The sequence below is a fragment of the Staurois parvus genome, unplaced genomic scaffold (assembly GCF_062004578.1).
Source record: "Staurois parvus isolate SC_StPar_1 unplaced genomic scaffold, SC_StPar_1.0 ptg000346l, whole genome shotgun sequence".
In the NCBI taxonomy this organism is placed as follows: Eukaryota; Metazoa; Chordata; class Amphibia; order Anura; family Ranidae; genus Staurois; species Staurois parvus.
Genome location: NW_028318142.1, coordinates 2,783,062 through 2,810,728, shown reverse-complemented (window position 1 = coordinate 2,810,728; position 27,667 = coordinate 2,783,062). Strand labels below are relative to the sequence as shown.

Here is a 27,667-nt window from a genome sequence, read left to right as displayed (position 1 = left end):
AAAAAATGGAACACACCAGCAGTGTGTGAGGAGACCTGAAAGTGGCACATGGCAGAGTGTGGCGATGGAGATAGCAGCAATGGGAGGCCGTACAGGGACCCATGAGACACTGTGGACCTGGCAGCAGCATGAGGAGGCGGTACAGGGGTCCATGGCAGATTAGGGGCCTGGCAGCAGCTATGGGAGGCCCGTAATCTGCCAGCACCCTATGACAAAAAATGGAACACACCAGCAGTGTGAGGAGACCTGAAAGTGGCACATGGCAGAGTGTGGCGATGGAGACAGCAGCAATGGGAGGCCGTACAGGGACCCATGAGACACTGTGGACCTGGCAGCAGCATGAGGAGGCGGTACAGGGGCCCATGGCAGATTAGGGGCCTGGCAGCAGCTATGGGAGGCCCGTAATCTGCCAGCACCCTCTGACAAAAAATGGAACACACCAGCAGTGTGAGGAGACCTGAAAGTGGCACATGGCATGAGACACTGTGGACCTGGCAGCAGAATGAGGAGGCGGTACAGGGGCCCATGGCAGATTAGGGGCCTGGCAGCAGCAATGGGAGGCCCGTAATCTGCCAGCACCCTATGACAAAAAATGGAACACACCAGCAGTGTGTGAGGAGACCCGAAAGTGGCACATGGCAGAGTGTGGCGATGGAGACAGCAGCAATGGGAGGCCGTACAGGGACCCAGGAGACACTGTGGACCTGGCAGCAGCATGAGGAGGTGGTACAGGGGCCCATGGCAGATTAGGGGCCTGGCAGCAGCAATGGGAGGCCCGTAATCTGCCAGCACCCTATGACAAAAAATGGAACACACCAGCAGTGTGAGGAGACCTGAAAGTGGCACATGGCATGAGACACTGTGGACCTGGCAGCAGCATGAGGAGGCGGTACAGGGGCCCATGGCAGATTAGGGGCCTGGCAGCAGCTATGGGAGGCCCGTAATCTGCCAGCACTCTATGACAAAAAATGGAACACACCAGCAGTGTGAGGAGACCTGAAAGTGGCACATGGCAGAGTGTGGCGATGGAGACAGCAGCAATGGGAGGCCGTACAGGGACCCATGAGACACTGTGGACCTGGCAGCAGCATGAGGAGACGGTACAGGGGCCCATGGCGGATTAGGGGCCTGGCAGCAGCTATGGGAGGCCCGTAATCTGCCAGCACCCTATGACAAAAAATGGAACACACCAGCAGTGTGAGGAGACCTGAAAGTGGCACATGGCAGAGTGTGGCGATGGAGACAGCAGCAATGGGAGGCCGTACAGGGACCCATGAGACACTGTGGACCTGGCAGCAGCATGAGGAGGTGGTACAGGGGCCCATGGCAGATTAGGGGCCTGGCAGCAGCAATGGGAGGCCCGTAATCTGCCAGCACCCTATGACAAAAAATGGAACACACCAGCAGTGTGAGGAGACCTGAAAGTGGCACATGGCAGAGTGTGGCGATGGAGACAGCAGCAATGGGAGGCCGTACAGGGACCCATGAGACACTGTGGACCTGGCAGCAGCATGAGGAGGCGGTACAGGGGCCCATGGCAGATTAGGGGCCTGGCAGCAGCTATGGGAGGCCCGTAATCTGCCAGCACCCTATGACAAAAAATGGAACACACCAGCAGTGTGAGGAGACCTGAAAGTGGCACATGGCATGAGACACTGTGGACCTGGCAGCAGCATGAGGAGGCGGTACAGGGGCCCATGGCAGATTAGGGGCCTGGCAGCAGCTATGGGAGGCCCGTAATCTGCCAGCACCCTATGACAAAAAATGGAACACACCAGCAGTGTGTGAGGAGACCTGAAAGTGGCACATGGCAGAGTGTGGCGATGGAGACAACCCACCGACTGTTTTGCTCGCTGCCAAGCTGCCACCCTCTTCTCCTGATGATGCGGAAGCAATAGCCTGATGACGACGAGGCTGCCAAGTGCGATCAGCCTCATCATCATCAATTAGGGTCTCCGCCTCACTACTAGCCCCCTCGGCTGCGTGTGGGTCAGGAGACAGACCTGTCTCTAGACCGGCTACCGAGCCACTCTCCTCGCCACTACTTCTTCGCCTGGCTGCTGAAGAGGCGGATGTCTCCCCCCGTTCCTGACCGCCCTCTGTTAGCTCTTCCTCACTGTATAGTGGGGCTGAGCCCACAGCATGCGATACTTCGCTTGGTGAGGGAACACCAAAGGACAGGGGCAGGTCGAGGACACGTGATTTCAGTGGGCTTGCTCCCGGGCCATGCCAACTAATGGTTGTGTCTGACGTACCCACCGACCGTTGGCTGTAGGTGTCAGAGGTGACCTGGGAAGAGGAAGACAACCGAGCCAACCAATCGATGACGGCAGGGTTGTCGGTGGAGACACGACCGCTGGATGACACCGGGAGCAATGGCCTCTGGCTGCGACTAGTGCTGCCTCGACCCCTTCCTCTGCTGCCACGTCTGCTCGCTCCTAAAACATTGCCTCCTCTGCCACTCCTCTGCATGTTGTCTGACATACTCTTTAATTCAACGATTATGTGTCCCTGAGTAACAATTCTGTGTCCCTGAGTAACAATTCTGTGTCTGTCCCTGAGTAACAATTCTGTGTCCCTGAGTAACAATTCTGTGTCCCTCAGTAACAATTCTGTGTCCCTCAGTAACAATTCTGTGTCCCTGAGTAACAATTCTGTGTCCCTCAGTAACAATTCTGTGTCCCTCAGTAACAATTCTGTGTCCCTGAGTAACAATTCTGTGTCCCTCAGTAACAATTCTGTGTCCCTCAGTAACAATTCTGTGTCCCTCAGTAACAATTCTGTGTCCCTGAGTAACAATTCTGTGTCTGTCCCTGAGTAACAATTCTGTGTCTGTCCCTGAGTAACAATTCTGTGTCCCTCAGTAACAATTCTGTGTCCCTGAGTAACAATTCTGTGTCCCTGAGTAACAATTCTGTGTCCCTCAGTAACAATTCTGTGTCTGTCCCTGAGTAACAATTCTGTGTCTGTCCCTGAGTAACAATTCTGTGTCCCTCAGTAACAATTCTGTGTCCCTCAGTAACAATTCTGTGTCTGTCCCTGAGTAACAATTCTGTGTCCCTCAGTAACAATTCTGTGTCCCTCAGTAACAATTCTGTGTCCCTGAGTAACAATTCTGTGTCCCTGAGTAACAATTCTGTGTCCCTGAGTAACAATTCTGTGTCCCTCAGTAACAATTCTGTGTCTGTCCCTGAGTAACAATTCTGTGTCTGTCCCTGAGTAATAATTCTGTGTCCCTAAGTAACGTTTCTGTGGCCCTAAGTAACGTTTCTGTGGCCCTAAGTAATGTTTCTGTGGCCCTAAGTAACGGTTCTGTGTCCCTCAGTAACAATTCTGTGTCCCTCAGTAACAATTCTGTGTCTGTCCCTGAGTAACAATTCTGTGTCCCTAAGTAACGTTTCTGTGGCCCTAAGTAACGGTTCTGTGGCCCTCAGTAACAATTCTGTGTCCCTCAGTAACAATTCTGTGTCTGTCCCTAAGTAACAATTCTGTGGCCCTAAGTAACGTTTCTGTGGCCCTAAGTAACGTTTCTGTGGCCCTAAGTAACGATTCTGTAGCCCTAAGTAACGTTTCTGTGGCCCTAAGTAACGTTTCTGTGGCCCTAAGTAACGTTTCTGTGGCCCTAAGTAACGGTTCTGTGTCCCTCAGTAACAATTCTGTGTCCCTCAGTAGCAATTCTGTGTCTGTCCCTGAGTAACAATTCTGTGTCCCTACGTAACGTTTCTGTGGCCCTAAGTAACGGTTCTGTGGCACTCAGTAACGGTTCTGTGGCACTCAGTAACGGTTCTGTGGCACTCAGTAACAATTCTGTGTCCCTGAGTAACAATTCTGTGTCTGTCCCTAAGTAACAATTCTGTGGCCCTAAGTAACGTTTCTGTGGCCCTAAGTAACGTTTCTGTGGCCCTAAGTAACGATTCTGTGGCCCTAAGTAACGTTTCTGTAGCCCTAAGTAACGTTTCTGTGGCCCTAAGTAACGTTTCTGTGGCCCTAAGTAACGGTTCTGTGTCCCTCAGTAACAATTCTGTGTCCCTCAGTAACAATTCTGTGTCCCTGAGTAACAATTCTGTGTCTGTCCCTGAGTAACAATTCTGTGTCTGTCCCTGAGTAACAATTCTGTGTCCCTCAGTAACAATTCTGTGTCCCTGAGTAACAATTCTGTGTCCCTGAGTAACAATTCTGTGTCCCTCAGTAACAATTCTGTGTCTGTCCCTGAGTAACAATTCTGTGTCTGTCCCTGAGTAACAATTCTGTGTCCCTCAGTAACAATTCTGTGTCCCTCAGTAACAATTCTGTGTCTGTCCCTGAGTAACAATTCTGTGTCCCTCAGTAACAATTCTGTGTCCCTCAGTAACAATTCTGTGTCCCTGAGTAACAATTCTGTGTCCCTCAGTAACAATTCTGTGTCCCTGAGTAACAATTCTGTGTCCCTCAGTAACAATTCTGTGTCTGTCCCTGAGTAACAATTCTGTGTCTGTCCCTGAGTAATAATTCTGTGTCCCTAAGTAACGTTTCTGTGGCCCTAAGTAACGTTTCTGTGGCCCTAAGTAATGTTTCTGTGGCCCTAAGTAACGGTTCTGTGTCCCTCAGTAACAATTCTGTGTCCCTCAGTAACAATTCTGTGTCTGTCCCTGAGTAACAATTCTGTGTCCCTAAGTAACGTTTCTGTGGCCCTAAGTAACGGTTCTGTGGCCCTCAGTAACAATTCTGTGTCCCTCAGTAACAATTCTGTGTCTGTCCCTAAGTAACAATTCTGTGGCCCTAAGTAACGTTTCTGTGGCCCTAAGTAACGTTTCTGTGGCCCTAAGTAACGATTCTGTAGCCCTAAGTAACGTTTCTGTGGCCCTAAGTAACGTTTCTGTGGCCCTAAGTAACGTTTCTGTGGCCCTAAGTAACGGTTCTGTGTCCCTCAGTAACAATTCTGTGTCCCTCAGTAGCAATTCTGTGTCTGTCCCTGAGTAACAATTCTGTGTCCCTACGTAACGTTTCTGTGGCCCTAAGTAACGGTTCTGTGGCACTCAGTAACGGTTCTGTGGCACTCAGTAACGGTTCTGTGGCACTCAGTAACAATTCTGTGTCCCTGAGTAACAATTCTGTGTCTGTCCCTAAGTAACAATTCTGTGGCCCTAAGTAACGTTTCTGTGGCCCTAAGTAACGTTTCTGTGGCCCTAAGTAACGATTCTGTGGCCCTAAGTAACGTTTCTGTGGCCCTAAGTAACGTTTCTGTGGCCCTAAGTAACGGTTCTGTGTCCCTCAGTAACAATTCTGTGTCCCTCAGTAACAATTCTGTGTCTGTCCCTGAGTAACAATTCTGTGTCCCTAAGTAACGTTTCTGTGGCCTTAAGTAACGGTTCTGTGGCCCTAAGTAACGGTTCTGTGGCCCTCAGTAACAATTCTGTGTCCCTCAGTAACAATTCTGTGTCTGTCCCTAAGTAACAATTCTGTGACCCTAAGTAACGTTTCTGTGGCCCTAAGTAACGATTCTGTGGCCCTAAGTAACGGTTCTGTGGCCCTCAGTAACAATTCTGTGTCCCTCAGTAACAATTCTGTGTCTGTCCCTAAGTAACAATTCTGTGGCCCTAAGTAACGTTTCTGTGGCCCTAAGTAACGTTTCTGTGGCCCTAAGTAACGATTCTGTGGCCTTAAGTAACATTTCTGTGGCCCTAAGTAACGTTTCTGTGGCCCTAAGTAATGTTTCTGTGGCCCTAAGTAACGATTCTGTGGCCCTAAGTAACGTTTCTGTGGCCCTATGTAACGTTTCTGTGTCCCTAAGTAACGTTTCTGTGTCCCTAAGTAACGTTTCTGTGGCCCTAAGTAACGTTTCTGTGGCCCTAAGTAATGTTTCTGTGTCCCTAACTAACGTTTCTGTGTCCCTAAGTAACGTTTCTGTGTCCCTAACTAACGTTTCTGTGTCCCTAAGTAACGTTTCTGTGTCCCTAACTCTCTCCCTCAATACAGCCAGGTCTGCCTCTGTTGAATGACTGGAGGCAAATGGAGAATTCTAAAATGGCCGCCATTTATAGCTCGACCATTACACAGTGCTGGCTGGCTGGCTGCTGATTGGCTAATGCGATCACATGTCATGAATGAATGCATTATGGGTCAGCGCGCCTTGTCTGCGCGCCTTCCCAGACATCCCCGCTCCGTCGCCGCACATGTCGCCGCCATTTTAGGAAAAATTTCGATTCGCGCATCCGAAGTCTGCTCATTTTCGGATTCGTCGCGAATCAAAATTTTCCTAATATTCGAAACGAATTCCACTTCGCCTAGTTCGATTCGCTCATCTCTAGTGGCCAACAAAAGAGGACTAGAACCTCCACCTGCTTATATTTCCCTGAAGACAGGCTGGGAAAGAGCTGGGTCATGTGACAGCTGTATTTGGATTAGGAAAATAATTACAGTACTAGCATCCATCTACAGAAAGAGAAGGGATAATGTAAATGTATGCTTAGTATCACTTTAAAACAGTGGATGCTGTGCAGAACAGTCTGTCCTAGTGAGGGACACCATCACCCTACCCACCCACTTATCACCCTTGCATTTCTCCCCTTTCCCTCTCTCAAAATTGGACATATTCTTTTTTCTCCCTAAAGCTGGCCATAGACGTTTTGTTTTTTTTTCGTTCTCCCAGTCGGCTGAATGAAAAAAATGAACAGATTCTTCCATCTATATGTAACGCCCTCTAGTGTAAGAGTTTTTTGTGTGTATAGTTAGAGGCTTGCTAGAAGCCTGGATATGAGTCAGCCAGGGAGTGATTCAACAAGGTTACTTCAGGTTAAGGCTGAAGGGCTCTGCAGGTCAGTTCTCTGATACCTCCCCCTGCTTGGAGAAGTTTCTAGAAGCAGTGGGCAGGGGTGAGGAGGGCTGATCTGCATACTTAGGGGAATCTGGCCAATCTCCAGGCAAGAAGCCTGGCATGGTGGCTAGGTCAGCCCTAAGTATGAGAGAGCCTGGTCAGCAGGGGAGTCGGGTGGAAGATGGAGTGAGGAAGTGCTGTTGGTGTGGAGCCTGGGAGGGAGCCCCAGAAGAGGAGGGTCTGTCTACAGGCTGAAGTTGGACAGAAGGATCTCCACAGTCTAGCTAGGAAAGACAGCCTGTCAGCAGTGAAGAAGCCAACCCAGTGTAATGCCTGAAAGCAGCTTTAACCTTTAAAGCTACAGGAGCAGTACAGTGTGAGTACTTCTACACCCACTGGGCCAAGGGTGATCAGGTAGAATATCCAAATAGTTCTTCCTGGGACTACATTCATTGTGTGTCTCAGAATCCCTTGCCCTTGGATACTCTCAAGACAGCCAGGTGGAAGAGGAGATTTTCATCTGGGGTCTGAGGAGATTCATTTAAGGGGACCAACTGTTCCTTGCAGACTGTGTGCTAATCTGTCAGAAGGGAAGTGCCACTCCTGAAGGAGTAGAGAGCTAGGATCCATTTGTTCTTTTTGTGATTTTTTTTCTGGATTCTTGCCATTTTTGTCTAAGAAGTTGTCTTCCAAGTTGTTCACTTCCATTGGGCATTCCATATACCCCTAGACCCCCTCCAAATTGTTAACCCCTAATAAAACAACAAAAACCAAGCTCATGGACTGTTTACTAACTTTGTATGAAGGTGTGAAAAATGTGTGTTGTCTGACTGTGCAGAGCTTAGGGTGACCCAAAAACTCAGCAGCCTTCAAGATGGTATCCCTACAAACACAAATGAGGTGGATGGAACATTGTATTCTGACAGAGAGACTCTTGACTATCAGAATACACTGATCAGCAGGTGCAGTAAATGGATCAAACTTTGTCCAGTCACTGCTGAACCGTCTGAATTTCGATCTGCCTGTGGCAGGACTTTTTGGGTACTTTTAGAAAACATGGCAAAACCGTGGGACATAATAGAAAATCTATGGGCAACCCACACAAAAACTGTAGGCACACCCGTGCTGCACCCACGCAAAGGCCACACTGCAGCGCAGCAATTTGAAAGAGGCCTTAGGCTTATTCAGATATTACAGACATTATGAGATGTGCACGTTTGACAATAAAAATTGAAATAAAATTTATAACAAATGTTTATTCAAATGCATTTATTTACAGTAAATATAACCAAAGTAAAACAAAAGACTAATTCACAAGTTAGGAACAGTTAGCATATCTGACTTTCGATTATTCTTCATTTTGCCATTATCAGGAATAAGTCTGACAAGTTTGAAAGCTGTTTGGAGGGTGTGACCCAGGAATGGTGGACTGGTGATGTCTTCAACCATGATCACATATTCTCCTAGAGAAAAAGAAAAATCAAGAACTTGAACTGGAAGTGCATCTATAAATTGTATCTAAAACCAAGAACAATGTAATATATTACATTATATACAGTGGGGCAAAAAAGTATTTAGTCAGCCACCAATTGTGCAAGTTCTCCCACTTAAAAAGATGAGAGAGGCCTGTAATTGGCATCATAGGTAGATCTCAACTATGAGAGACAAAATGAGAAAAAAAATCCAGACAATCACATTGGCTAATTTGGAAAGAATTTATTTGCAAATTATGGTGGAAAATAAGTATTTGGTCAATATCAAAAGTTCATCTCAATACTTTGTTATATATCCTTTGTTGGCAATGACAGAGGTCAAACGTTTCCTGTAAGTCTTCACAAGGTTGGCACACACTGTTGCTGGTATGTTGGCCCATTCCTCCATGCAGATCTCCTCTAGAGCAGTGATGTTTTGGGGCTGTCGCTGGGCAACACGGACTTTCAACTCCCTCCAAAGGTTTTCTATGGGGTTGAGATCTGGAGACTGGCTAGGCCACTCCAGGACCTTGAAATGCTTCTTACGAAGCCACTCCTTTGTTGCTCGGGTGGTATGTTTGGGATCATTGTCATGTTGGAAGACCCAGCCACGTTTCATCTTCAATGCCCTTGCTGATGGAAGGATGTTTGCACTCAAAATCTCACGATACATGGCCCCATTCATTCTGTCCTGTACATGGCTCAGTTGTCCTGGTCCCTTTGCGGAGAAACAGCCCCAAAGCATGATGTTGCCACCCCCATGCTTCACAGTAGGTATGGTGTTCTTTGGATGCAACTCAGCATTCTCTCTCCTCCAAACAAGATGAGTTGTGTTTCTACCAAACAGTTATATTTTAGTTTCATCTGACCATATGACATTCTCCCAATCCTCTTCTGGATCATCCAAATGCTCTCTAGCAAACTTCAGACGGGCCCGGACATGTACTGGCTTAAGCAGGGGGACATGTCTGGCACTGCAGGATCTGAGTCCCTGGCGGTGTAGTGTGTTACTGATGGTAGCCTTTGTTACGTTGGTCCCAGCTCTCTGCAGGTCATTCACTAGGTCCCCCCGTGTGGTCCTGGGATTTTTGCTCACCGTTCTTGTGATCATTTTGACCCCACAGGGTGAGATCTTGTGTGGAGCCCCAGATCGAGGGAGATTATCAGTGGTCTTGTATGTCTTTCATTTTCTAATTATTGCTCCCACAGTTGATTTGTTCACACCAAGCTGCTTGCCTTTTGCAGATTCAGTCTTCCCAGCCTGGTGCAGGTCTACAATTTTGTTTCTGGTGTCCTTCGACGGCTCTTTGGTCTTCACCATAGTGGAGTTTGGAGTGTGACTGTTTGAGGTTGTGGAGAGGTGTCTTTTATACTGCTAACAAGTTCAAACAGGTGCCATTGATACAGGTAATGAGTGCAGGACAGAGGAGCCTCTTAAAGAAGAAGGTACAGGTCTGTGAGGGCCAGAAATCTTGCTTGTTTGTAGGTGACCAAATACTTATTTTCCACCATAATTTGCAAATAAATTCTTTCCAAATTAGCCAATGTGATTGTCTGGATTTTTTTTCTCATTTTGTCTCTCATAGTTGAGGTCTACCTATGATGCCAATTACAGGCCTCTCTCATCTTTTTAAGTGGGAGAACTTGCACAATTGGTGGCTGACTAAATACTTTTTTGCCCCACTGTATCAAATGAACAGTATATTGTATACCAAAATGCTTCCTTTTCAGCCCCTGACTTAATCATGCAACACTACTTCTCTGGCTCTCCAGGCTTAGACTTTGTAGACATGCACACCTCAGGCTGTTCCCTTGCAGCCTCACAGACTCTTAGGAAGAATGCCCAGCATACATCTACACAAACAGTGAGCTGATTGTCTGCAAAACCTGGACCCATGATTGAAGACTTCATCCCTCCGAAGTCTCTACAAAGCCTTCAGACCGCAGGACCCAGGTTTTTACCAATCTTTGAGGAAACTGAAAATCCAATTTCCTACGCATGCCACAAGCACCCTGGTGCACCTTAACTTATTTGGGTAAAACCCTGAATGACACTTAACCCTTCTCACACTTTCTTTAAGGCATGATCATAGTAGTGCACACATTATAGTATGTATTGTGCTACAATATTTGTAGAAAGGGGTAAGGCTGTTGGAGAATAAGAATGGGTGAATTCATTTGTGTAAGTGAGAACTAGTAGAATATCTACAGCGGGGGTTGATCCTGATCTACCCATTGACTGCGTAGCTCATGAACACTTGCTTTGCTGACCCCCACTGCTTCGGTGCCAGTTCTTCCCCCGTCTCCTCTCCTGCACTCATCCATCCTCACAGCAGAGCAGAGAGCAGGAGGCTACACATCTCTGGACGGGCGATGAAGGGCAGGAGCCCTAGCAAACTGTCTAGATCAGGTAGATCTCCACCTTTAAAAAGGCTGCCTACCCCTGATCTAGACAGTTTGCTAGGAAGCAGCAATTCATTTCACTAGTGAACATGATTCACTCAGTGAATTTGTCCAAATTGCCCTCTACCAGCTCACTATTGAATGCAGAGTGTGCAGCTACCTCTGAAATAGGAATCCCACTGGGAAGCAATGGGATTCCATTTTTACCACTGAAGGCGGATATGAGGCAAGAATCCCCACCTCATTTGTGTCATTACATGCTATCATATTACGGATGTACGGTGTGAAGTTGCTTCTGAATTAGGAATCCTAGTGGAAATCAAAGGGAATCCAACTTTTAACACTGCTCCTTTAATAGGACTGGGCATGCCATGAAGTTTAGGTTTCCAATTTGAAAGGTGGCTGTGCATTCTGCACTCAATATTGAAATGGTTATTAGCCCTCTGGACCACTTTTTACCTTTCGACAATTGATTTTTAAGAAGAGCAAACAACACCATGTTCCATTAATCACTCATCCCCGTAGGAGCATTCAATTTGATTTGCAATGGAGTTCAGAAAAAGTGCTGAGAAGGGTGAGGGGGCTGCAGAGAGAAACTTGTAGCTTGAACAGTTCTTTCTCCAGTTTTCTTTATTATAGGGGCTATAACACCTCACTCTCCCAAAAACTATTTTTTACAGCACTCTAAAGCTAATAAATCAGTTGCTGCATTTACTTGTATTGTCTACCATGCTCGGAATTGTATGTTTTTTAGGGTTACTTGCTATTCTTTATGATTAGGTTGCAATATTGGGAAAGAAAGACAGTCTTGAATAATTGTGTTGCAGTTGTGCCTGGAAGAAACGTGTCTTGTGTTATAGCAACTGGCTTCCCCTGTTTATGTTCTTGAAATATTTATTTGGTTGCTTTGATTATGCAACCCAGGCAGTTCTTTCAGATCCATTTATAATACAAATTTAGTTTTTTGGCTTCAGCTATACATAGTGTGAAGTTGATTTATAATAACTGGAGCAAGAGTGAGGATGCTCAGCATAGCAGCCTAGGGCATAACAGTGGGAGGTGAAAAAAGTAAGAGATGTAAAGGGTTGGCAGGTTCCCTTTAGAACTTCTTGTCTTGTATATTGGGGGTAGATTCCCAGGTGTTTGGGAAACCTCTCTGGTTTAGACTGGTTTTAGCTACTTTGGTACATGAGCACTTTGCCAGGGGGAACATTGCTGGGGTTCTTTCTTTTAGTGATTCTTTCTAGAAGTGAATCTTTATACAAGTGATATGCACTTCAGGCTCTGCACTTCAGCGATTGCACAAAACGAACATACATAGCAAACTGCATTGAAAGGCACCAGATAGGCTTCAGGTGACCGTCTCTCTATTCAGCTCTCCTTCCACTCTGTAGCACGCGCTTTCTACCACTCCTTCTGACAGTTGTGTCCTTTCTACTTAAACTCTCTTTCCTTCACCCCTCTTCTCCACCCCACAATCTATATACATCACCCTTCCTTCTGTCCTCTCCCTATTACTGCACTCACTAACTCCTGCTAATTCTAAATCCACATGCTAATAAAACCTCCAGGACACTAAGGCATGTCCCATCTATATAAATTGCACTTCCATATTACCTCCCTCGCCCTTCTGCTTCTTATAACCTCTGGAGAAATATCCCCAAACCCCAGGCCTCCTTTATTTAACTGTGCCCAGTGCTCCCATCACCCCACTCCCTCTGGAAGCAACCATAATCCACAGAACTTATTCTCCATTCCTCTTTTTCCCAAAACCAGCCTCCCTTTTTCCTTTGCCCTTTGGAATGCTTGCTCTGTCTTTAACAAATTCACCTCTCTCCACAACCTCTTTATCACAAATTCCTTTAACCTATTTGCCATTACCGAAACCTGACTTTCTCCAATCTGACACTGCTTTCCCTGCTTCCCTCTCCCATGGTAGCCTTTTCTGGACTCATTCAAGGGCAGAAGGGAGGTAGAGTAGGAATCCTTCTAGCCCCACAGAACACCTATCAGATACTTCACCCACCTCCCTCTCTAACACTCTCCTCTTTTGAGGCACATTGTATTTGTCTATTTTCTCTCATTTCTCTAAGAATTGCTGTGATCTACCAGCCCCCTGGACCCGTATCAACCTTCCTTGATGACTTCTCTGTCTGGTTACCCTATTTTCTCTCTTCTGAAATCCCCACAATCATGACTTTAACATCCCTGTTAATGTCAATACTCCTGCTATTAAACTTGTTAGTCTAGCCTCCTCTTTTGACCTGAAGCAATGAATACAGGCTTCTACTCACTCTGATGGATGGCAACACCCTTAACCTTGTATTCTCCTATCTATACAGTCCGTGCAACCTCTCCACCAATCCTCTGCCACTCTCTGATCACCACCTTATTAGTTTAAATCTCTCCCTGACTTCCACCTCCTCTCCCTCCAACCGCCTAGCAGGTACCCGTAGAAAACTTCACAACCTCAACCCTTCTCTTCTCTTCTCTACCATGCTAATAACCACCTCCATGACAAAATCTGATCCCTGTCCTGCCCCAATCTAGCCACTTCTGTCTACAACAGCTCACTGTCACCCTCCCTAGACAAGCTAGCCCCCCTCACTACACACACAATAAGGCCCCAACCACTACAACCTTGGCAAACAGATGACACCAAAAGTCTCAAAAACTGTAGCCATGCTCTTCAGCGCCCATGGCATAAGACTAAGTCTCAGAAAGACTTCAACCTATATAAATTTGCTCTCCAGAAATACTGTTCCTGCCTCCTCACTGCAAAGCAGACCTACTGTATTTCATCACTCTCATTAACACTTTCCCATCCAGTCTCCGTCAACTCTTCTCTACCTTCAACTCCCTTCTTCAACCTCCACTGCCTCCACCCATTAACTCACTTATCATCCAGGAGATCGCCAATTACTTCAAAAAGAAGATTGATGCAATTTGTAAAATGATCTCCAGATACCTCTCACACCTGACACTTCATGTCCACAGATACAATCACTACTTCCCGTATTTAACCCCACTACTATAAATTAGGTTGCTAAACTTTTCTCTACCTAACCACCTGCCCCCTGGACCCTGTTCCGTCACAAATGCTACGGTCACCCTCTGGCTCTATCCTACATTCTCCAACTCACATGGCATCTTCCCCAACTCTCTAAAACATGCACTTAGTCACCCTCATACTTAAAAAGCCCTCACTCGACCCCACCAATCTTAACAACCTACAACCCATCTCCTTACTCCCCTTTTCCTCCAATCTCCTTGAACACCTGGTGTGCAACCAACTGAGTGACCATCTCACTGAAAACAACCTTTTTGATCCCCTTCAGTCCGGATTTTGCCCTCAACACTCCATGGAAACTGCTTTCTTAAACTCCTTAAACTCATAAACGATCTACTAATGGCTAAAACCTATGGACACTATTCTGTACTCCTACTCCTGGACCTCTCTGCTGCCTTTGCACAGTGGACCACTTCCTCCTATTTAAAAAACTCTACTCCTTTGGTCTTCGCAAATGTACCCTTCGCTGGTTCTCATCCTACCTATCTCATGACACCTTCAGTGTCACTTACAATTCTACTTCCTCCTCTCCTCTTCCTTTCTCAGTTGGGGTTCCTCAAGGTTCTGTTCTTGGACCTCTTCTATTCTCAATGTACACCTCCTCCCTGGGTCAGTTGATTGCCTCCCATGGCTTTCAATACCATTTCTATGCTGATGACACCCAAATCTATCTCTCTACCCCCTCAGCTCACTCCATCAGTCTTCTCACATATCATTAATCTACTAACAGACATATCAGTCTGGATGTCACACCAAAATCATTCTCAATCAATCAAAAACCGAGCTCATAATATTTACTCCCCTACGTGCCCCCTCTGTCAAAAGCAAAGACTCAACCTTCAACCTGTCACCGCATACCAAGGTTCTAGGTGTGATCCTGGACTCTGAACTATCCTTTCGGCCCCACATCCAATCCCTGTCCAAAGTTTGCCACCTCAACCGCTCCAAGATATTCCCCTTCCAAACCAATGACACCATAAAGCTTCTAACTCGCTCCCTGGTTATCTCCTGCCTCGACTACTGCAACTTCGTCCTTACTGGCTTACCTTTACAAAGGCTATTCCCCATTCAGTCCATCATGAATGCTGCTGCCAGGCTCTTCCACCTTACCAACCGTTCAGTGTCTGTCACCCCTCTCTGCCAATCCCTCCACTGACTTCCGCACACTCTACAAATTAAATTCAATTAAATTCAAGATACTTACAACAACTTAAAAAGTCATCCACAACTCAACCCCCAGCTACATCACTAACCTTGTCTCAAAATACCAACTAAATCAGTCTTTTTGTTCCTCCTGCTCTCTAGTTCCCTTGTCACCTCCTCCCATGCTTGCCTCCAGGACTTCACCAGAGCTGCTTCCATCCTCTGGACCTCCCCCAATGTGTCTGACTACTCTGTCCACTTTTAGACAATCACTGAAAACTCATGTCTTCAGAGAGGCCTATCCTGCCCCCACCTAACCAATTGTACATGTATTTTCTCCATCAGCCCACCCCCCACAGTTATTACCTATTGTATCTTTTGACTCTCCCGCTTACATTGTAAGCTCTAATGAGCAGGGCCCTCTGATCCCTCCTGTATTAAATTGTATTGTAATTATACTGTCTGCCCTTATGTTATAATTCATTGTATAAACTGTTCTCGCTTTATAAATCCTGTATAATAATAATAATTATTATTATTATAATAGCCTCTCAGCTAGAGTAAACACCAGCAATGTAAGTCATCTCTTTCACTCAGCATGTTTGCACGGTGTGGGAAGAGAAATTCAGTGATTCCAAGAGTATCAGGGAAAGTATTGGCTCTCCAGATGGTGCAAGGAGACATCCTATGAACATAAGCACTGCTCATATATGTATTCAGATTGGCGCTTGTGTTTTGAGAGGTACACTATATGGCCAACCGTTTGTAGAAACCTGACCACCATACCTATGCTCTAAGGCAAAAAGTATGTGGATACACCTCCAAATTATTGAGTACAGATGTTTCCAGTGAAGGGAACTGGTAATGCTACAGCATACAAAGATGTTTTGATTATATGCTTCCAACCATGTAGGAACAATTTAGGGAAGGTCCTGTAACAGCATGACTGTGCTTTAGTGCACAAAGCCAGCTCCATCAAGACATGGTGTGATGAGTTTGGTGTGGATGAACTTGAGTGGCCTGCACACAGCCCTGATCTTAACCCTATTGAACACCTGTGGAATAAATAGTAATGCTAGTTGTGAGCCAGGTCTTCTTATCCAAGATAAGTACCTGATCTCAACAAGGCTTTTTTTTGCTCAGTGAGCACAAATTCCCCCATACACACTACAAAATCTCAGAGAAAGCCTTCCAGAAGCATGCATTATAATCTCCAAGAGGAGTCAATTCAATATTGATGAGCACGGGTTTAGATGGTTTTTGGAAAGTACAGCAAACTCATATAGGTGTGATTGTCAGGTGTCTACTAACCTTTGGCATATAGGGTGCTCAGAGGTTTTCCAGGTTTCAGAGAGGAGCAGACAAAATTAAAGAGAAACTATAATGGTTTTGAGTATAATGTTGCTGTAGTTATTGTATACATTTTTAAATTGATATTTTATGGGGTTTTTTTTACTAAAAGCATACAATCTTGTTTTACAAATGAACAGTTAATGCAACACAAAAATGTCACCAATCTCTATGACTTATCTATAGAGAGCATCCTTTCAGGTACAATGTCCATCATGGAAACCTTAGATAGAGCTGTATGAAAAGAGAGGGATGGAAGGAAAAGAGGTCACTTGTGTCAGGAATGGACTCGCCAATAGTGGTGGGACTCACCTGCCTTGTGGGTTGCAGTACCAGGACTGGCCAGCGGGTGCTCTCAGCAACCAGAGGCTCACTCCTGCAGTCAGCCAAAACACCTGACGCTGATTGCAGGAGGTGCATATAAGGAATGGCCAGACTTGCAATCAGGGCCTTGGTGTATGTTTCCCAAGAGCCCCTGTACCTGCATCCTGTCTGCTTCCTGTCTGATCCTCCTTGATCCCTGAACTCTGCCTGTCCTGACCTCTGCTATTCCTGACCACTTTCCAGTCTGCTCCTTTGGTACCTTGTCTGCCTGATTGTTCCTGACCCGGCCTGCCCGACTACGCTTAGTATTGTTCTTTTGTTATCTGTTGGGGGTTTTGGTTTGGTTTGTTTGCACTGTGTTTATGTTTAGTCTTGCACTGCGTTTATGTATTCTTTAGTCTTAAATAAATTATATTGTTTATACTATATCTGAAGCCTGTGTTTCCCTGTGTCAGTCCACACACCTCTGGTCATACCCGGAGCCCTGACACTTGTCTGCATCACTGCTTTGCACTTGTGTGTGTGTGTACATTTCTGCGTGAGCTACAGAGTTCTGAAATGACAGGCTTTGCACAACAAGAGGTAAGGGGAAATTTGAAAAACATCTGAAAAAAAAACATTTTTTAAATTTATTTTTAGTCCTGACTATAACAAAACAAAATATTTAAAAAATATTACACACTGTCCTTTATCCATCCCTCAGCAGGTAAAGCATGGTTCCTTTAAGTTTCAGACATGTCCCTGTCCAATGAGTTGCCAATTTACTTTGCTGGGGCTTTAGGTTAGCTCAAGTGCTAAAAAAACTGTTCTCCTTCTTATATATTTCATCTTCAGCATGACTACCATTTTAAATCTCATCTTATCAGAGCCATTTTATGAGCTAATCTATAACAACTGAATTCAAATTAGAGCTGATTCTCAGCAAACAACCAGGTGTCATCCTCTAAATTACAAAAGCCAACTGGTTGCTAGAGGAAACAGCTCTACGGTCACATTAGTTTGTCTACATCAGCCCCTTGGTTCACAAACACAGTGTAGAAGCATTTGGCATTCAGCACACCATTCCTTTCATGCAGCAGATTTAATAAGCGCTAAATTAGAATAAATAGCTAGGAAGGGGTGCGGCAGTACCAAACTCTGTAATTGGCCCATTCTACAAGAGGCATAAGTAATGAGAAGACAGCTGTCCCTGATATGTAAGCACAATGCTAATCAAACACCTGTGATTAGGAGAGGTAGAAGAAGCCTCTCTATTAATGCTAATCAGCACTAATCACACTATATTAAGAGCAGAGCAAACAGGGTTCGTTATTAGCATAGAAGAATCTCATGTGCACCCTGAATCTCTAGTGTTTATATTTTGCTTATTACTAAACAAAATGTTTTCAATTACCTGAATCAATTCACTCCAGCACAATGGGCGCCATCTTTGCAGCATCTTATGTAAATACAAATGTGCCTCTAAGGGAGTGAATTGCAGTACACAACGGTAACTTTGCATTTATTTACAGTTTCAATTTGCAAGTAATTCTGCGGAGTCGCAATGCAGCTTTCTCAGCTGTTGTCACAAACAAGCCACCTTTTTGGTGGCTTTTTTAGTGGTTAGATAAAAATGTTTTTTTTAAAGATGATTACAAATGTTAAAGGGTAATTCCATCTTTAAAAGGAATCAGCCAGGATAGTATTGTGGGAGGTGTCAGTGAAAAACGGGGACACAAACAGCTTTAAAAATCTGACAGCTGCTTGAGAATTCTAGAACTTCCATGAGGGGAAATCTCTCTAATTAGGTAATAGACAGCAGTAATAATTCAACAGGTTTTAATAATCCTCTGATCTACACAAAACCTTAAAAATAGGATTTTGTCTCACCTGTAAAATACTATTCTTGGAGTACATTAGTACATTATGGGACACAGAATAGTATTCTGGAACATTAAGTTATACCACCACTTTAGGGAGAACTGGACACTGGCAAAGCAAAGCTATAAAGAAAGCCTAGTTTTCAGCACCAGACTCATGATCCACCAACCCTGGGGGTAAGGCAGATGCAGCGGTCTAAAGACTGAGCCTGCTTGTCCAACATTGGCAGAATGTTGAACTGCAACAGTCTAAGATGATATTGGGCATTTGGGACAACCTCAAAGGAGGTCATCATCAAGCCCAAAACCCTCACACAAAAGCAGACGGTTGGTGTCCTCCTGAACTGTAGAGTCTCTGGAGATTGTTCTGTGAAAGGAAAATCTTGGACAAGGCTATATCCTAGAACAGTCCCAGATACTCCAAGCAATGAGATGGTTGCAGCTTTTGGCTATTTAGGATCCACCCGAGCCTCTATAGCAGAGGTGTCAAACTGGTGGCCTTTCGGAGTCATGCTTGTAACTGTCAATCTTGCAATGCCTTGTGGGACATGTAGTTTGGCAACAGGTGGAGGGCCGCCAGTTTGACACCCATGCTCTATAGGTTCTACACAGTCCATTGAACATTAGCTGACAGGACTTGCTCCAATTGTTGTTTGAGAAAAAGGTGGTCCAAATATCTCCCAATTGGGATGCCCTGAGACTGAAACAGGGCTAGCACTATGGTGAAAATCAAAGGTGCAGTAGTCAAGCCAAAGAGAAGGGCCACAGATTAGGAATGTTGCATGCCCACAGCAAAAAACACAGGTAGCATTGATGCCTGGGAAAAATAGAGATGTGCAAGTATTCATCCTTAATGTCCACAAAGGACATAACATCTCTTGGGTGGAGGGAAGCATTCCATACAAATGTTTTTCACTCAAATATGTCTGTTGAGAATCTTTAGACCTAGTAAAGGTGAATGCCTCCTTTCACTTTCAGGCAGTAAAAAGATTGGGATACAAATTCTAGATCCTTCCTCTCTTTGGGACCATGGTTATGAGCCCCTGGGACAGGAGCTGCTCCAGAGCAGCATGGAGGTCCCCAAATCTTTGCAGTGCCATTGCCAAGTTTGATAACATGAAGCGGGCATGAGTCAATGACCAAAATTTTAGTGTGTAGCCCCCGGAGACAAGTGTCTGAAATTTCTTGGGACCAGATAACAATTCATCATAGTGAGGAGGACTTGTCTCTGAACTTCATGGGTTTGGGAATCCAGGGCTTATGGCAGAACTAGGTTTCAGGCTTGGCCTTGGACCTTGAAAATTGAGGAAAATGAAAGAAGCTATTTGGTGTTTCAGGAGCAGGGACTTTAGCTGTAAGACTTTTTGTCCACTTTTTCTGAAGCAAATAAGTACTTCTCCTCCACATGATTTCCATGACAAGGGTATCCAGGAATTCCCTGAAAATGCATACCCCAGCCAATGGCATCCTGGCATCCTCAAGAGACCCCTTCTTGCAGTGAAGTTCTGAAGACCAACACTTAAAGTGTATTTGTACTTTGGGGTCAAATTTGTGTTCCCATTCACACGGACAGACATACACACACACACTTTTTTCTCTTTTTTTTTGAATGCTTCTCAACTTTTTGATGTTTCTCAGCAGAAGGTGTCATGGCTGACTGCAAGGTTTTTTGAACAATGTTAGTCTGTCCCAATGCATAATGCCTAGCCCTTACACCTTTAGGCCTTTCCTAGGACAGACAGTGTTCAAATCTAGTTTCAATTGATAATGAACATCTGCCTGCAAAGTACAGACAGGGTTAATTATGGCAAACACAGCCGCCGCCCAGCTCCCTCAGAGAAAAAAGCACAATGTAGGATTTTTTATTGATATAAGGTTCAGAATAGAACATGTAGAAAAGGTAAGCTGCAATTTTTAAATATTTTGTGAAAGGGAACATATAACAATCATAATGTAGGTATTACCCCAATTTGGCTGCAAAAATGTAAATACATTTTAAGCCAAAGGGTCCTCCGCATTCACAGAGGCAGGAGGCCCATTTTATATATTTTGGTGGGTCATATCTGTGAGAGAGTTGACTTGATAGTGTTAGGTCGTGGACAGAAGTTCAAATGGTAAAGAACACAAGGATCCCTTAGTATAGAACCAGGATCCCAAGACATGACCCTGAACCAGGCAGTCAGAGTTTGGCAAAATGATATGGTCCCAACAGCAGGTTGCATTGCAAGGCCTGCATGGGAGAACAAGGGTTTAGATAGTGCTTCCAGTCATTTATGGGGGGGAATCATTGGTGGAGAAGGATCTGGGAGTTCTGGTAGATCACAAGCTTAATAATGGCATGCAATGCCAAGCTGCGGTTTCTAAAATGAGCAAAAGCTTTTTTTTTTTTTTTTTTTAATGGTTGATGTGGATGGACTTTTGTCTTTTTTCAGCCATACTAACTATGTAACTATGTAATTTATCCACAGGGTCTTTGAACATCAGGATATCCTCAAAATGCACAGTTAAGTTCTTGTGGAGAGAGGAAATGCTTAGACCAGTCACTGTACGAGACAGGCTGTAAAATTGAGTCAAAGCATGTACGCACTGCATCAGTAAGTACTAAAATGGTGTCCTGAAATTTTGGAGATATGTCAGTACTCAGGGAACTCAAAATTTCCTTGATCTGAGTCCTCAGAACCAGACAAAGTACAAAACTGATCATCCATAATTTCTGTGACAACAGCCACCACTAAAGGACTCCAAAAATGTCTCAGCCTCTAGGAAGAGGTCTCCAACAATGCTGAATGCTCACCCAGAAATTCAGATATGGAAGCAGAAAATTCCTCCCTTGATAAACAAGGAGAGGGGCCACTCCAGAAGCGGTTAAGGCATCACCCTGAAAAGGGAAATGACAGGCTGGGAGCAGCAGTCCATACTTTTAGGCATGAGGACTTTAGATGAAATTCTGAATACCCTCCTCCCACTGAGCTGTTAAGTAAACAGACTAGGGCCACCCCTTGTGTGTCATGGTATAGGTGTGAGTGATCTTACCTAGGGGCAATGTCAATAATACTTCAGAGCAGGAAAGGGTTAATGCCATCTGTGCTCATCTTTGAAGACAGCAAGGAGCACAAAAATATCCCAGAGGATTGTTGGTGCAACAGTGGGAGGGAGGGGAGGCTGAGCCACATATGTCCCAACCCAGAAGAAGGTTGTGCAGATTCGGGGAAGGTTCCTGACTGAAACCCCAGCAAAACAGTAAATGTCAATTTTAAAATGAATGATATCATAGCTCACCACAATGCCTAGTTGTGCATTACCTTGCTTAGTTGTGCAACTACAATACAGGTACGTTCTAAAATTGAATTGAGGTGCCATTAAAGTGTTACTAAACCCACCACAGTAAAATCAGTCTGTTTATGCAGTAAAGCATGCTTGATATACTAACAGAGAAACCTAAGGGGTTAATCCTCTACATTGTGTAAAAATACTGTTTGATCCTGACTTCTTTGATCCTCCCCTTCTTCCAGTGCCCCCCCCTCTTATCTCCTGTTAAGACATATCATGTGGAGACACACTGCACATGCTCAGATTGGTGTACATTGCTTTAAAGGTTTTTTTTTTCTTGGGAGAGTTCATTTGATCAGTACAGGACCAATTAGCACTGTCCAGACAGAGGTCATGGGTTCTGCATCCTCCTAGAACAGAAAGAAAACTCCTACAAGCTGTAACCTGTGCTCTGCTGGACACTGATAGAAGTCACAAGACTGCTCTAACTGCTGATGAGAAAAGCTAATTAGATGTTTATATCTACAAAAATAATTTCCATGTTCTCTGTACTGTGGGAGACCAGATATAGTAAATGTAGGGTTCTGGGTTTAATTCACAGAATGAATGGCATTGCAATGCACCAACAAAAATAATGCACATTGCTGTGTATTATGGTAACATATGAATTACTACAGTGCACAAGTGTGAATCCAGCTTCAAAGCACCACGATATACAGACAGCATGTAAAAGTTTGAAGTTACCCCAACGAGTAAAATAAAGGGGCATGTTCATAAAGGCTTTAAAAAGTTAGTCTGATATTTTGTTCTGTGATTTTTTTTTTTCTATTTAATAGTTCTACCTACTTATAAAAGGTTGTTTGAAGGTCAAGCTCAATATTCCCATTCATCACTTCAGCACTTTTTAAACCAATTTTCATGTATTTTATTGAAATTTTCAATATTTATAAAGCTGTAAAACTGGATTTTGAGAAAACAGCTTGCAGGATTAATATGGCAGTATAACAGTGGCATAATTGCTTGCAACACAAGTTTCTCCCTTTTCTTTTGTATAAGATCAGCAATTTTATCCTGTTTGGCCTCTTTTGTTCCAGTTTGCCAGTTTTGCACACCACTTTGGGCACAAATTCAAGACTTTTTAACTTTTAAAAGCCTGTTCTCTGTTTTTGTCTGCATATTGCTCTTTTGAAATTTCATGGGAAAGTGGTGGGTGGATTTAACAAAAAGAAAAAGATGACTAAAAGGTTTCAAACCCGATTCAGTGCAACACTACTTTATAGACAGGCCCCCGAACATAGAAATAGTTGAAAGCAGGGTGCCTCTGGTTCAATTAATTCTTCTAGCGCTCCCAGGAGCTCTCAAGCTTGAGTGCTTAAATAGTATGCATAACCAACTCCTAAGTTTGGTAATCTGAAATTTCCACCCCTCCTCTCTTAGCTGGCCAGAAAGGCCCAGGACATTGCACCATGGGATGCTGGAAGGGGGCTAGCAGAGTTCCCATTTCTAAACTGATGGCTACCACTTAACATAAAGCATCCTGGGTTTGGAGACTTCCAAGTGCTGTGAAAAGTGAATGGAGGTGCATGCAAGCAGTGCTGGATATGTGTTATGAAATCTGATGTTCAATTCATTTGCTGGAAGTGAGTGCTGGTTTACGTCAAACTCAGATTCACAACTCCACTTGCGCACTGCTTAGCCAGATGATGTAAAAGACTTAGCATAGAATGTTCAGAATATAGGTGGGAGTGGGAGGATGTAATGACTTCCTATACTGGGATCTTGGTGTTGTATCATTTTGGTGGAGAATGTCTTTGTTCAGGAGAAAAATCAGCACACCATTGGTCTTGGTGTGGATTTATGGTAGAGACTGTCTATGCTAAAAATAGTGTAGTCTGATTCTAAGAATGCCAGTGCAAAGGAGAATGTGTTTTAGGTCTCATTCACACCATACGTGCAGAAAAACTTAAAAAAACTGACGTGCAGATTTCACTTGCAGAGACATCAGTTTTCATGCGTGCTTCAATGACTTTTATACACGCTGCAAATTCCAACGTAGAAGAAATCTGCACGTGATACTAGTGTAAATTACATATTGTAAATTAACACATCGAAGCTATCAGGTTTATACAGACTATAGCATATACTACCTATATGGTAATAAAGTGTTCTCCTTGGTAAATTTAAAAAATATGCTGACTGCTTAGAAAAAACTTAGATGAAACTGACACAGCTGTGTCTACAGAATCATTTCTAACAGACACAATTGAATTCCATAGACGTATCTCCATGAAAACACAGTACAATTAAACATTTCCTATAAAGTACAGTGTACATAGCTAGACTCAGAGAATAGCAAAGGGGGCAGGATAGTAATTTCTGCTTTGCAGCTTCAAATTCATTGGATGGAAATGATAGGCATAGTATGGGCCTGCTATGTTACCACTAGAAGACATCAGACAGGAGCTTGTAAGCAGGCTGCAATTTAGCTAGCTAGATGCTGCTCCAGACAGGAGAGATAGGGTTAACCTTAGATCGCAGGTTTTCCTCTTGGCAGGTTTTTTTGGGTCCAACCCACTTATCCTGGAATGTAAATAAGGGTTAGTGGTCCTTAAGAGGAGGAGGAGGAGGAGAAGAGTTTGATCTCTTGTTCTGCTTCTGCCTGAAACCTTGCTGCCATGATGTAGGAACTTGGGGATTCACCCAGAAAACACCAGCTGCTGGACATTGCCATTAACCATGGGCTTCATCATTGATGAACTACATCTTTTCAGGTTAATCCAGGGCAGCACACAAGCTGGAGTTAGAGTCTAGAGATGTAGGGAAGAAATGTTCTCATGCATGTGGACTTCAACATATTTTCTTAAGTAAAGAATTCAATTTTGTTTCATGCCTGGTCTGAAGTTATTAAAGGGGTGCAGTGCATGTAACTTGCATATCTTACACTTGGATTACAGTTTAGGTCACTAGACACTGAGGTATTAAGACACTACACTAAGAGTCATCCTGGTGTGTAGTCAGTTGAGTCAAGGGTAACGGAAGCCCAGCGCCAGTAAAGCAATCTGTCACAGGCAGGACCACGGCCTATAGCAGTGAGGGAGATGTTGTTTGCATTCCTTCCGCCAGTGGTCTGTATACCATAACAACGGAAGAGGATCAGTCCCTCAGAGGCTCCCATCCTGGTATGGAAGCTCAAACTTAAGTGCATGTACAGAGCCTATGCTAAGTGCACGTCAGGGCCCGCTTCTCCTACCAGGAGAGGTAGTGGAAAATGCTGGACAAGTGGATGTGGACAGTGAAGGTGTACATTGTCACGGGAACCCGATAGTTAACTGGAGGACTGTTATTGTGCAAGTTTACACAGTGCAGGATCATCTCTAAGAGTGGAGGTCCTCTTTAAGGTTGAGTATTCCCCCACAGTGGTCTCAGCCATGCCCCAGGGCATTGATGAAGTCGGCACAGAGTAAAGTTGCCGCAATGTGTAAAGCAGAATGATCCTTTTACAGGTGCCTAGCATAGCCCAGAACAACCCACCCCAGGGTAGGCCTCTAGAGTTACCCAACAAGTAAATGGGAAACATGGAGGTAGTACCACCCATCTACCCTTACAAACTAACCCATGAAGTGGAGACTTTAGAATGCTTGGTATTTATTAGGAAGCTATGGGGTTGATTTACTAAAAGCAAATAGATGGTGCACTTTGCAAGTACAGTTGCACTCATTTTCTCCAGGCTGGCAACTTTGGCCTAAATTTAAGAGCAGCGCAGTATTGTTACCACACCATCACAGGAAGCTGCATTAGGTGAACTTCACTGGCAGGAAAAACAGGTACATGTGGAACTTTGCAGGGGGACTAAGGGAAAACTGTACATGCTGCAGCACGTAGTTGTACTTTACTCTTTCAGGCTTACTCCAGTGACTCAAAAACATTGCTACATTGTGATTAGTTGCCTCTGACAAGTGCAGCTAACTGCAATGTAACTTTGTTGAAATTCTGACAAGCACTGATTCTGTTACACAAAATCAGTGCTGGACGGGCTGCTAACAGTGGCTCTGCTACACAGACCAGGACCTCACCTGCTAAACTGACACAGGTGTAGGACTTTAGGCTGTACAAGATACACCCCTGCTCCTTAACCAGTAAAAAAAAAACTCTAAAGAAACTGTCACAAACATAAAACCCATTAGTTTGCTGCTTTCTGCACACACCATACTTACGGACTTTGTTCAGTAGGGCACCAAAAGAGAATAAACTCCTAGCTAATAAACTCAAGTTTACTAAAGCCAAAGATTAATTCTGACTTTTTGTTTTGTGTTTAGGAATAGACATGTGCATTTCGTAACATATCGACTTTCCAACAAAAATTTGATTTTCAGAGATTCGGATGCATGTGAATCTCAACAAATCTGAAAAAAATTATAAGGAAATTAATGCATTTGTTTCATTCGGTTGATTTCACGTGATGCGATAGCAGTTCAGGCCCATGGGAAAATGAATTCAATTTACACATTTTTTCGATAATTCAAATTCAAATAAATTTGTGATTTAAATTGAATTTGAATGATCACAGTCAGTCAATTCAATTCTACAGTATAATGCAATTCTTAGGATTAAAAAAGTTGGGACCTCCGGATTTTGCATTAATTATTCTTTTGTGTCTGAAAATATCGAATCCTTCCAAATAGTTTTGATATATGAATATCATATCCACCCGAAATATATATTTGCAATATTTTTTTGATTAACCCGGACCAACAAACATGCCAAACGAATGCCGAAAATACAAAACAAATGCTGAAGATACAAAATGAATCCAAGAAATAAATCCGTTCAGCAGAAGGAATATGATGAAACAAAATTCTTCAAAGAATGAATGCATCCAAAACAAAAATTTCCAGCGTGCAAATGTCTATTAACCTCCCTGGCGGTATTCCCCAGTGTAGCTCGGGTAAAGTTTCAGTACCACAAGCGGTAACCCCGAGATACACTCGGGCTTACCATGCGGCGTTGCTCAGTGATTCCCTGCAGCGCCTACCTTGTCCTTCGCTCCCGCGATGTTTCCCCTGCAGCGTCCCCGGCCATCTCCTCTGGCCGATGCCGGCATCCAGCTTCCATGTTCCGGTCCCTGTGACGTCGGGCGATACGGGGGCCAGAACTGGCGGCAAAATTGAAAGTTTTAATTTTTTTGTAAACGATTATTACATAGCAAAACATTGCTGTTTCAAAGCATTTCACATACATTTTGTCCTTACTGCTTTGTCCTGGGCCCTGCCTGCATTTTGACTGTTCTTTCTGCCTGGAAACTTAGAAAAGTCCATGGCGTCCAAAAAGCATCCCTTTAGGTCAAAATCGGTTTTAGACCGGCTAGAGAACAGTGATAGTAAATCAGAACCACTTGCAGAATTGAATGATAATGATTGGTGGGGAAATTCGTCATCAGACACTGAAAACGATTCTGCGACTTTGCTCAGCGATGTGCGAACTTGGCGCTATATTTCAAATTTAGTGTTTTTGGTTTGATTATATTATTGAATTAAATTTATTATTATATTATTATTTTTTATGATTATTTATTAAATTATAATTTTATGATTTCATGTTTCAAGTTTTATCACATCCGGAATGTTTACTAGACTTTTGTTCAGACAATTTCAGTGAGATATTCCTAAAAATTACAGGCACATACATATTTCCATGCAAAATAATGGTACCGGTTTCAGCACCAAAAATCTGAAATAATCATACCGCCAGGGAGGTTAAGGAACCATGAATATACAGATTATCTGCAGAGTAAAGCTATTTTAGCCCTTCTTTGCCAATACCTAGTCCTCGAATGAGCTACTGACAGTTTTTGGGACCAGCAGCCATCAGTTCGGATAACTGCTTGTGATAATGTGAGAGCTACTTCAGCAAGTGTATTTAACTTTGAAAAAAGCTCCTATTTTCCACAAATGGTCTGTTAATTGTGACCATCACCATGAATGGC

General features: G+C 44.1%; 1 protein-coding gene across 2 annotated transcripts in view; it reads right to left on the bottom strand.

Annotated features, from left to right (window-relative positions):
- Positions 1-8,047: 8,047 nt before the first annotated feature.
- MORN1 (MORN repeat containing 1) overlaps positions 8,048-27,667 on the bottom strand; it is a 457,770-nt gene continuing 438,150 nt past the window's right edge. Inside the window, exons 14-15 of one of the 2 annotated variants that reach the window (XM_089684351.1) lie at positions 26,717-26,836; positions 8,048-8,256 (exon numbers count right to left, since the gene is read on the bottom strand). In XM_089684351.1, the coding sequence (XP_089540477.1) occupies positions 8,105-8,256; positions 26,717-26,836 (272 nt within the window). In that variant the 3' untranslated portion in view covers positions 8,048-8,104. The remainder of the gene's footprint in view (positions 8,257-26,716; positions 26,837-27,667) is intronic. The other variant, XM_089684352.1, reaches the window with a different exon arrangement.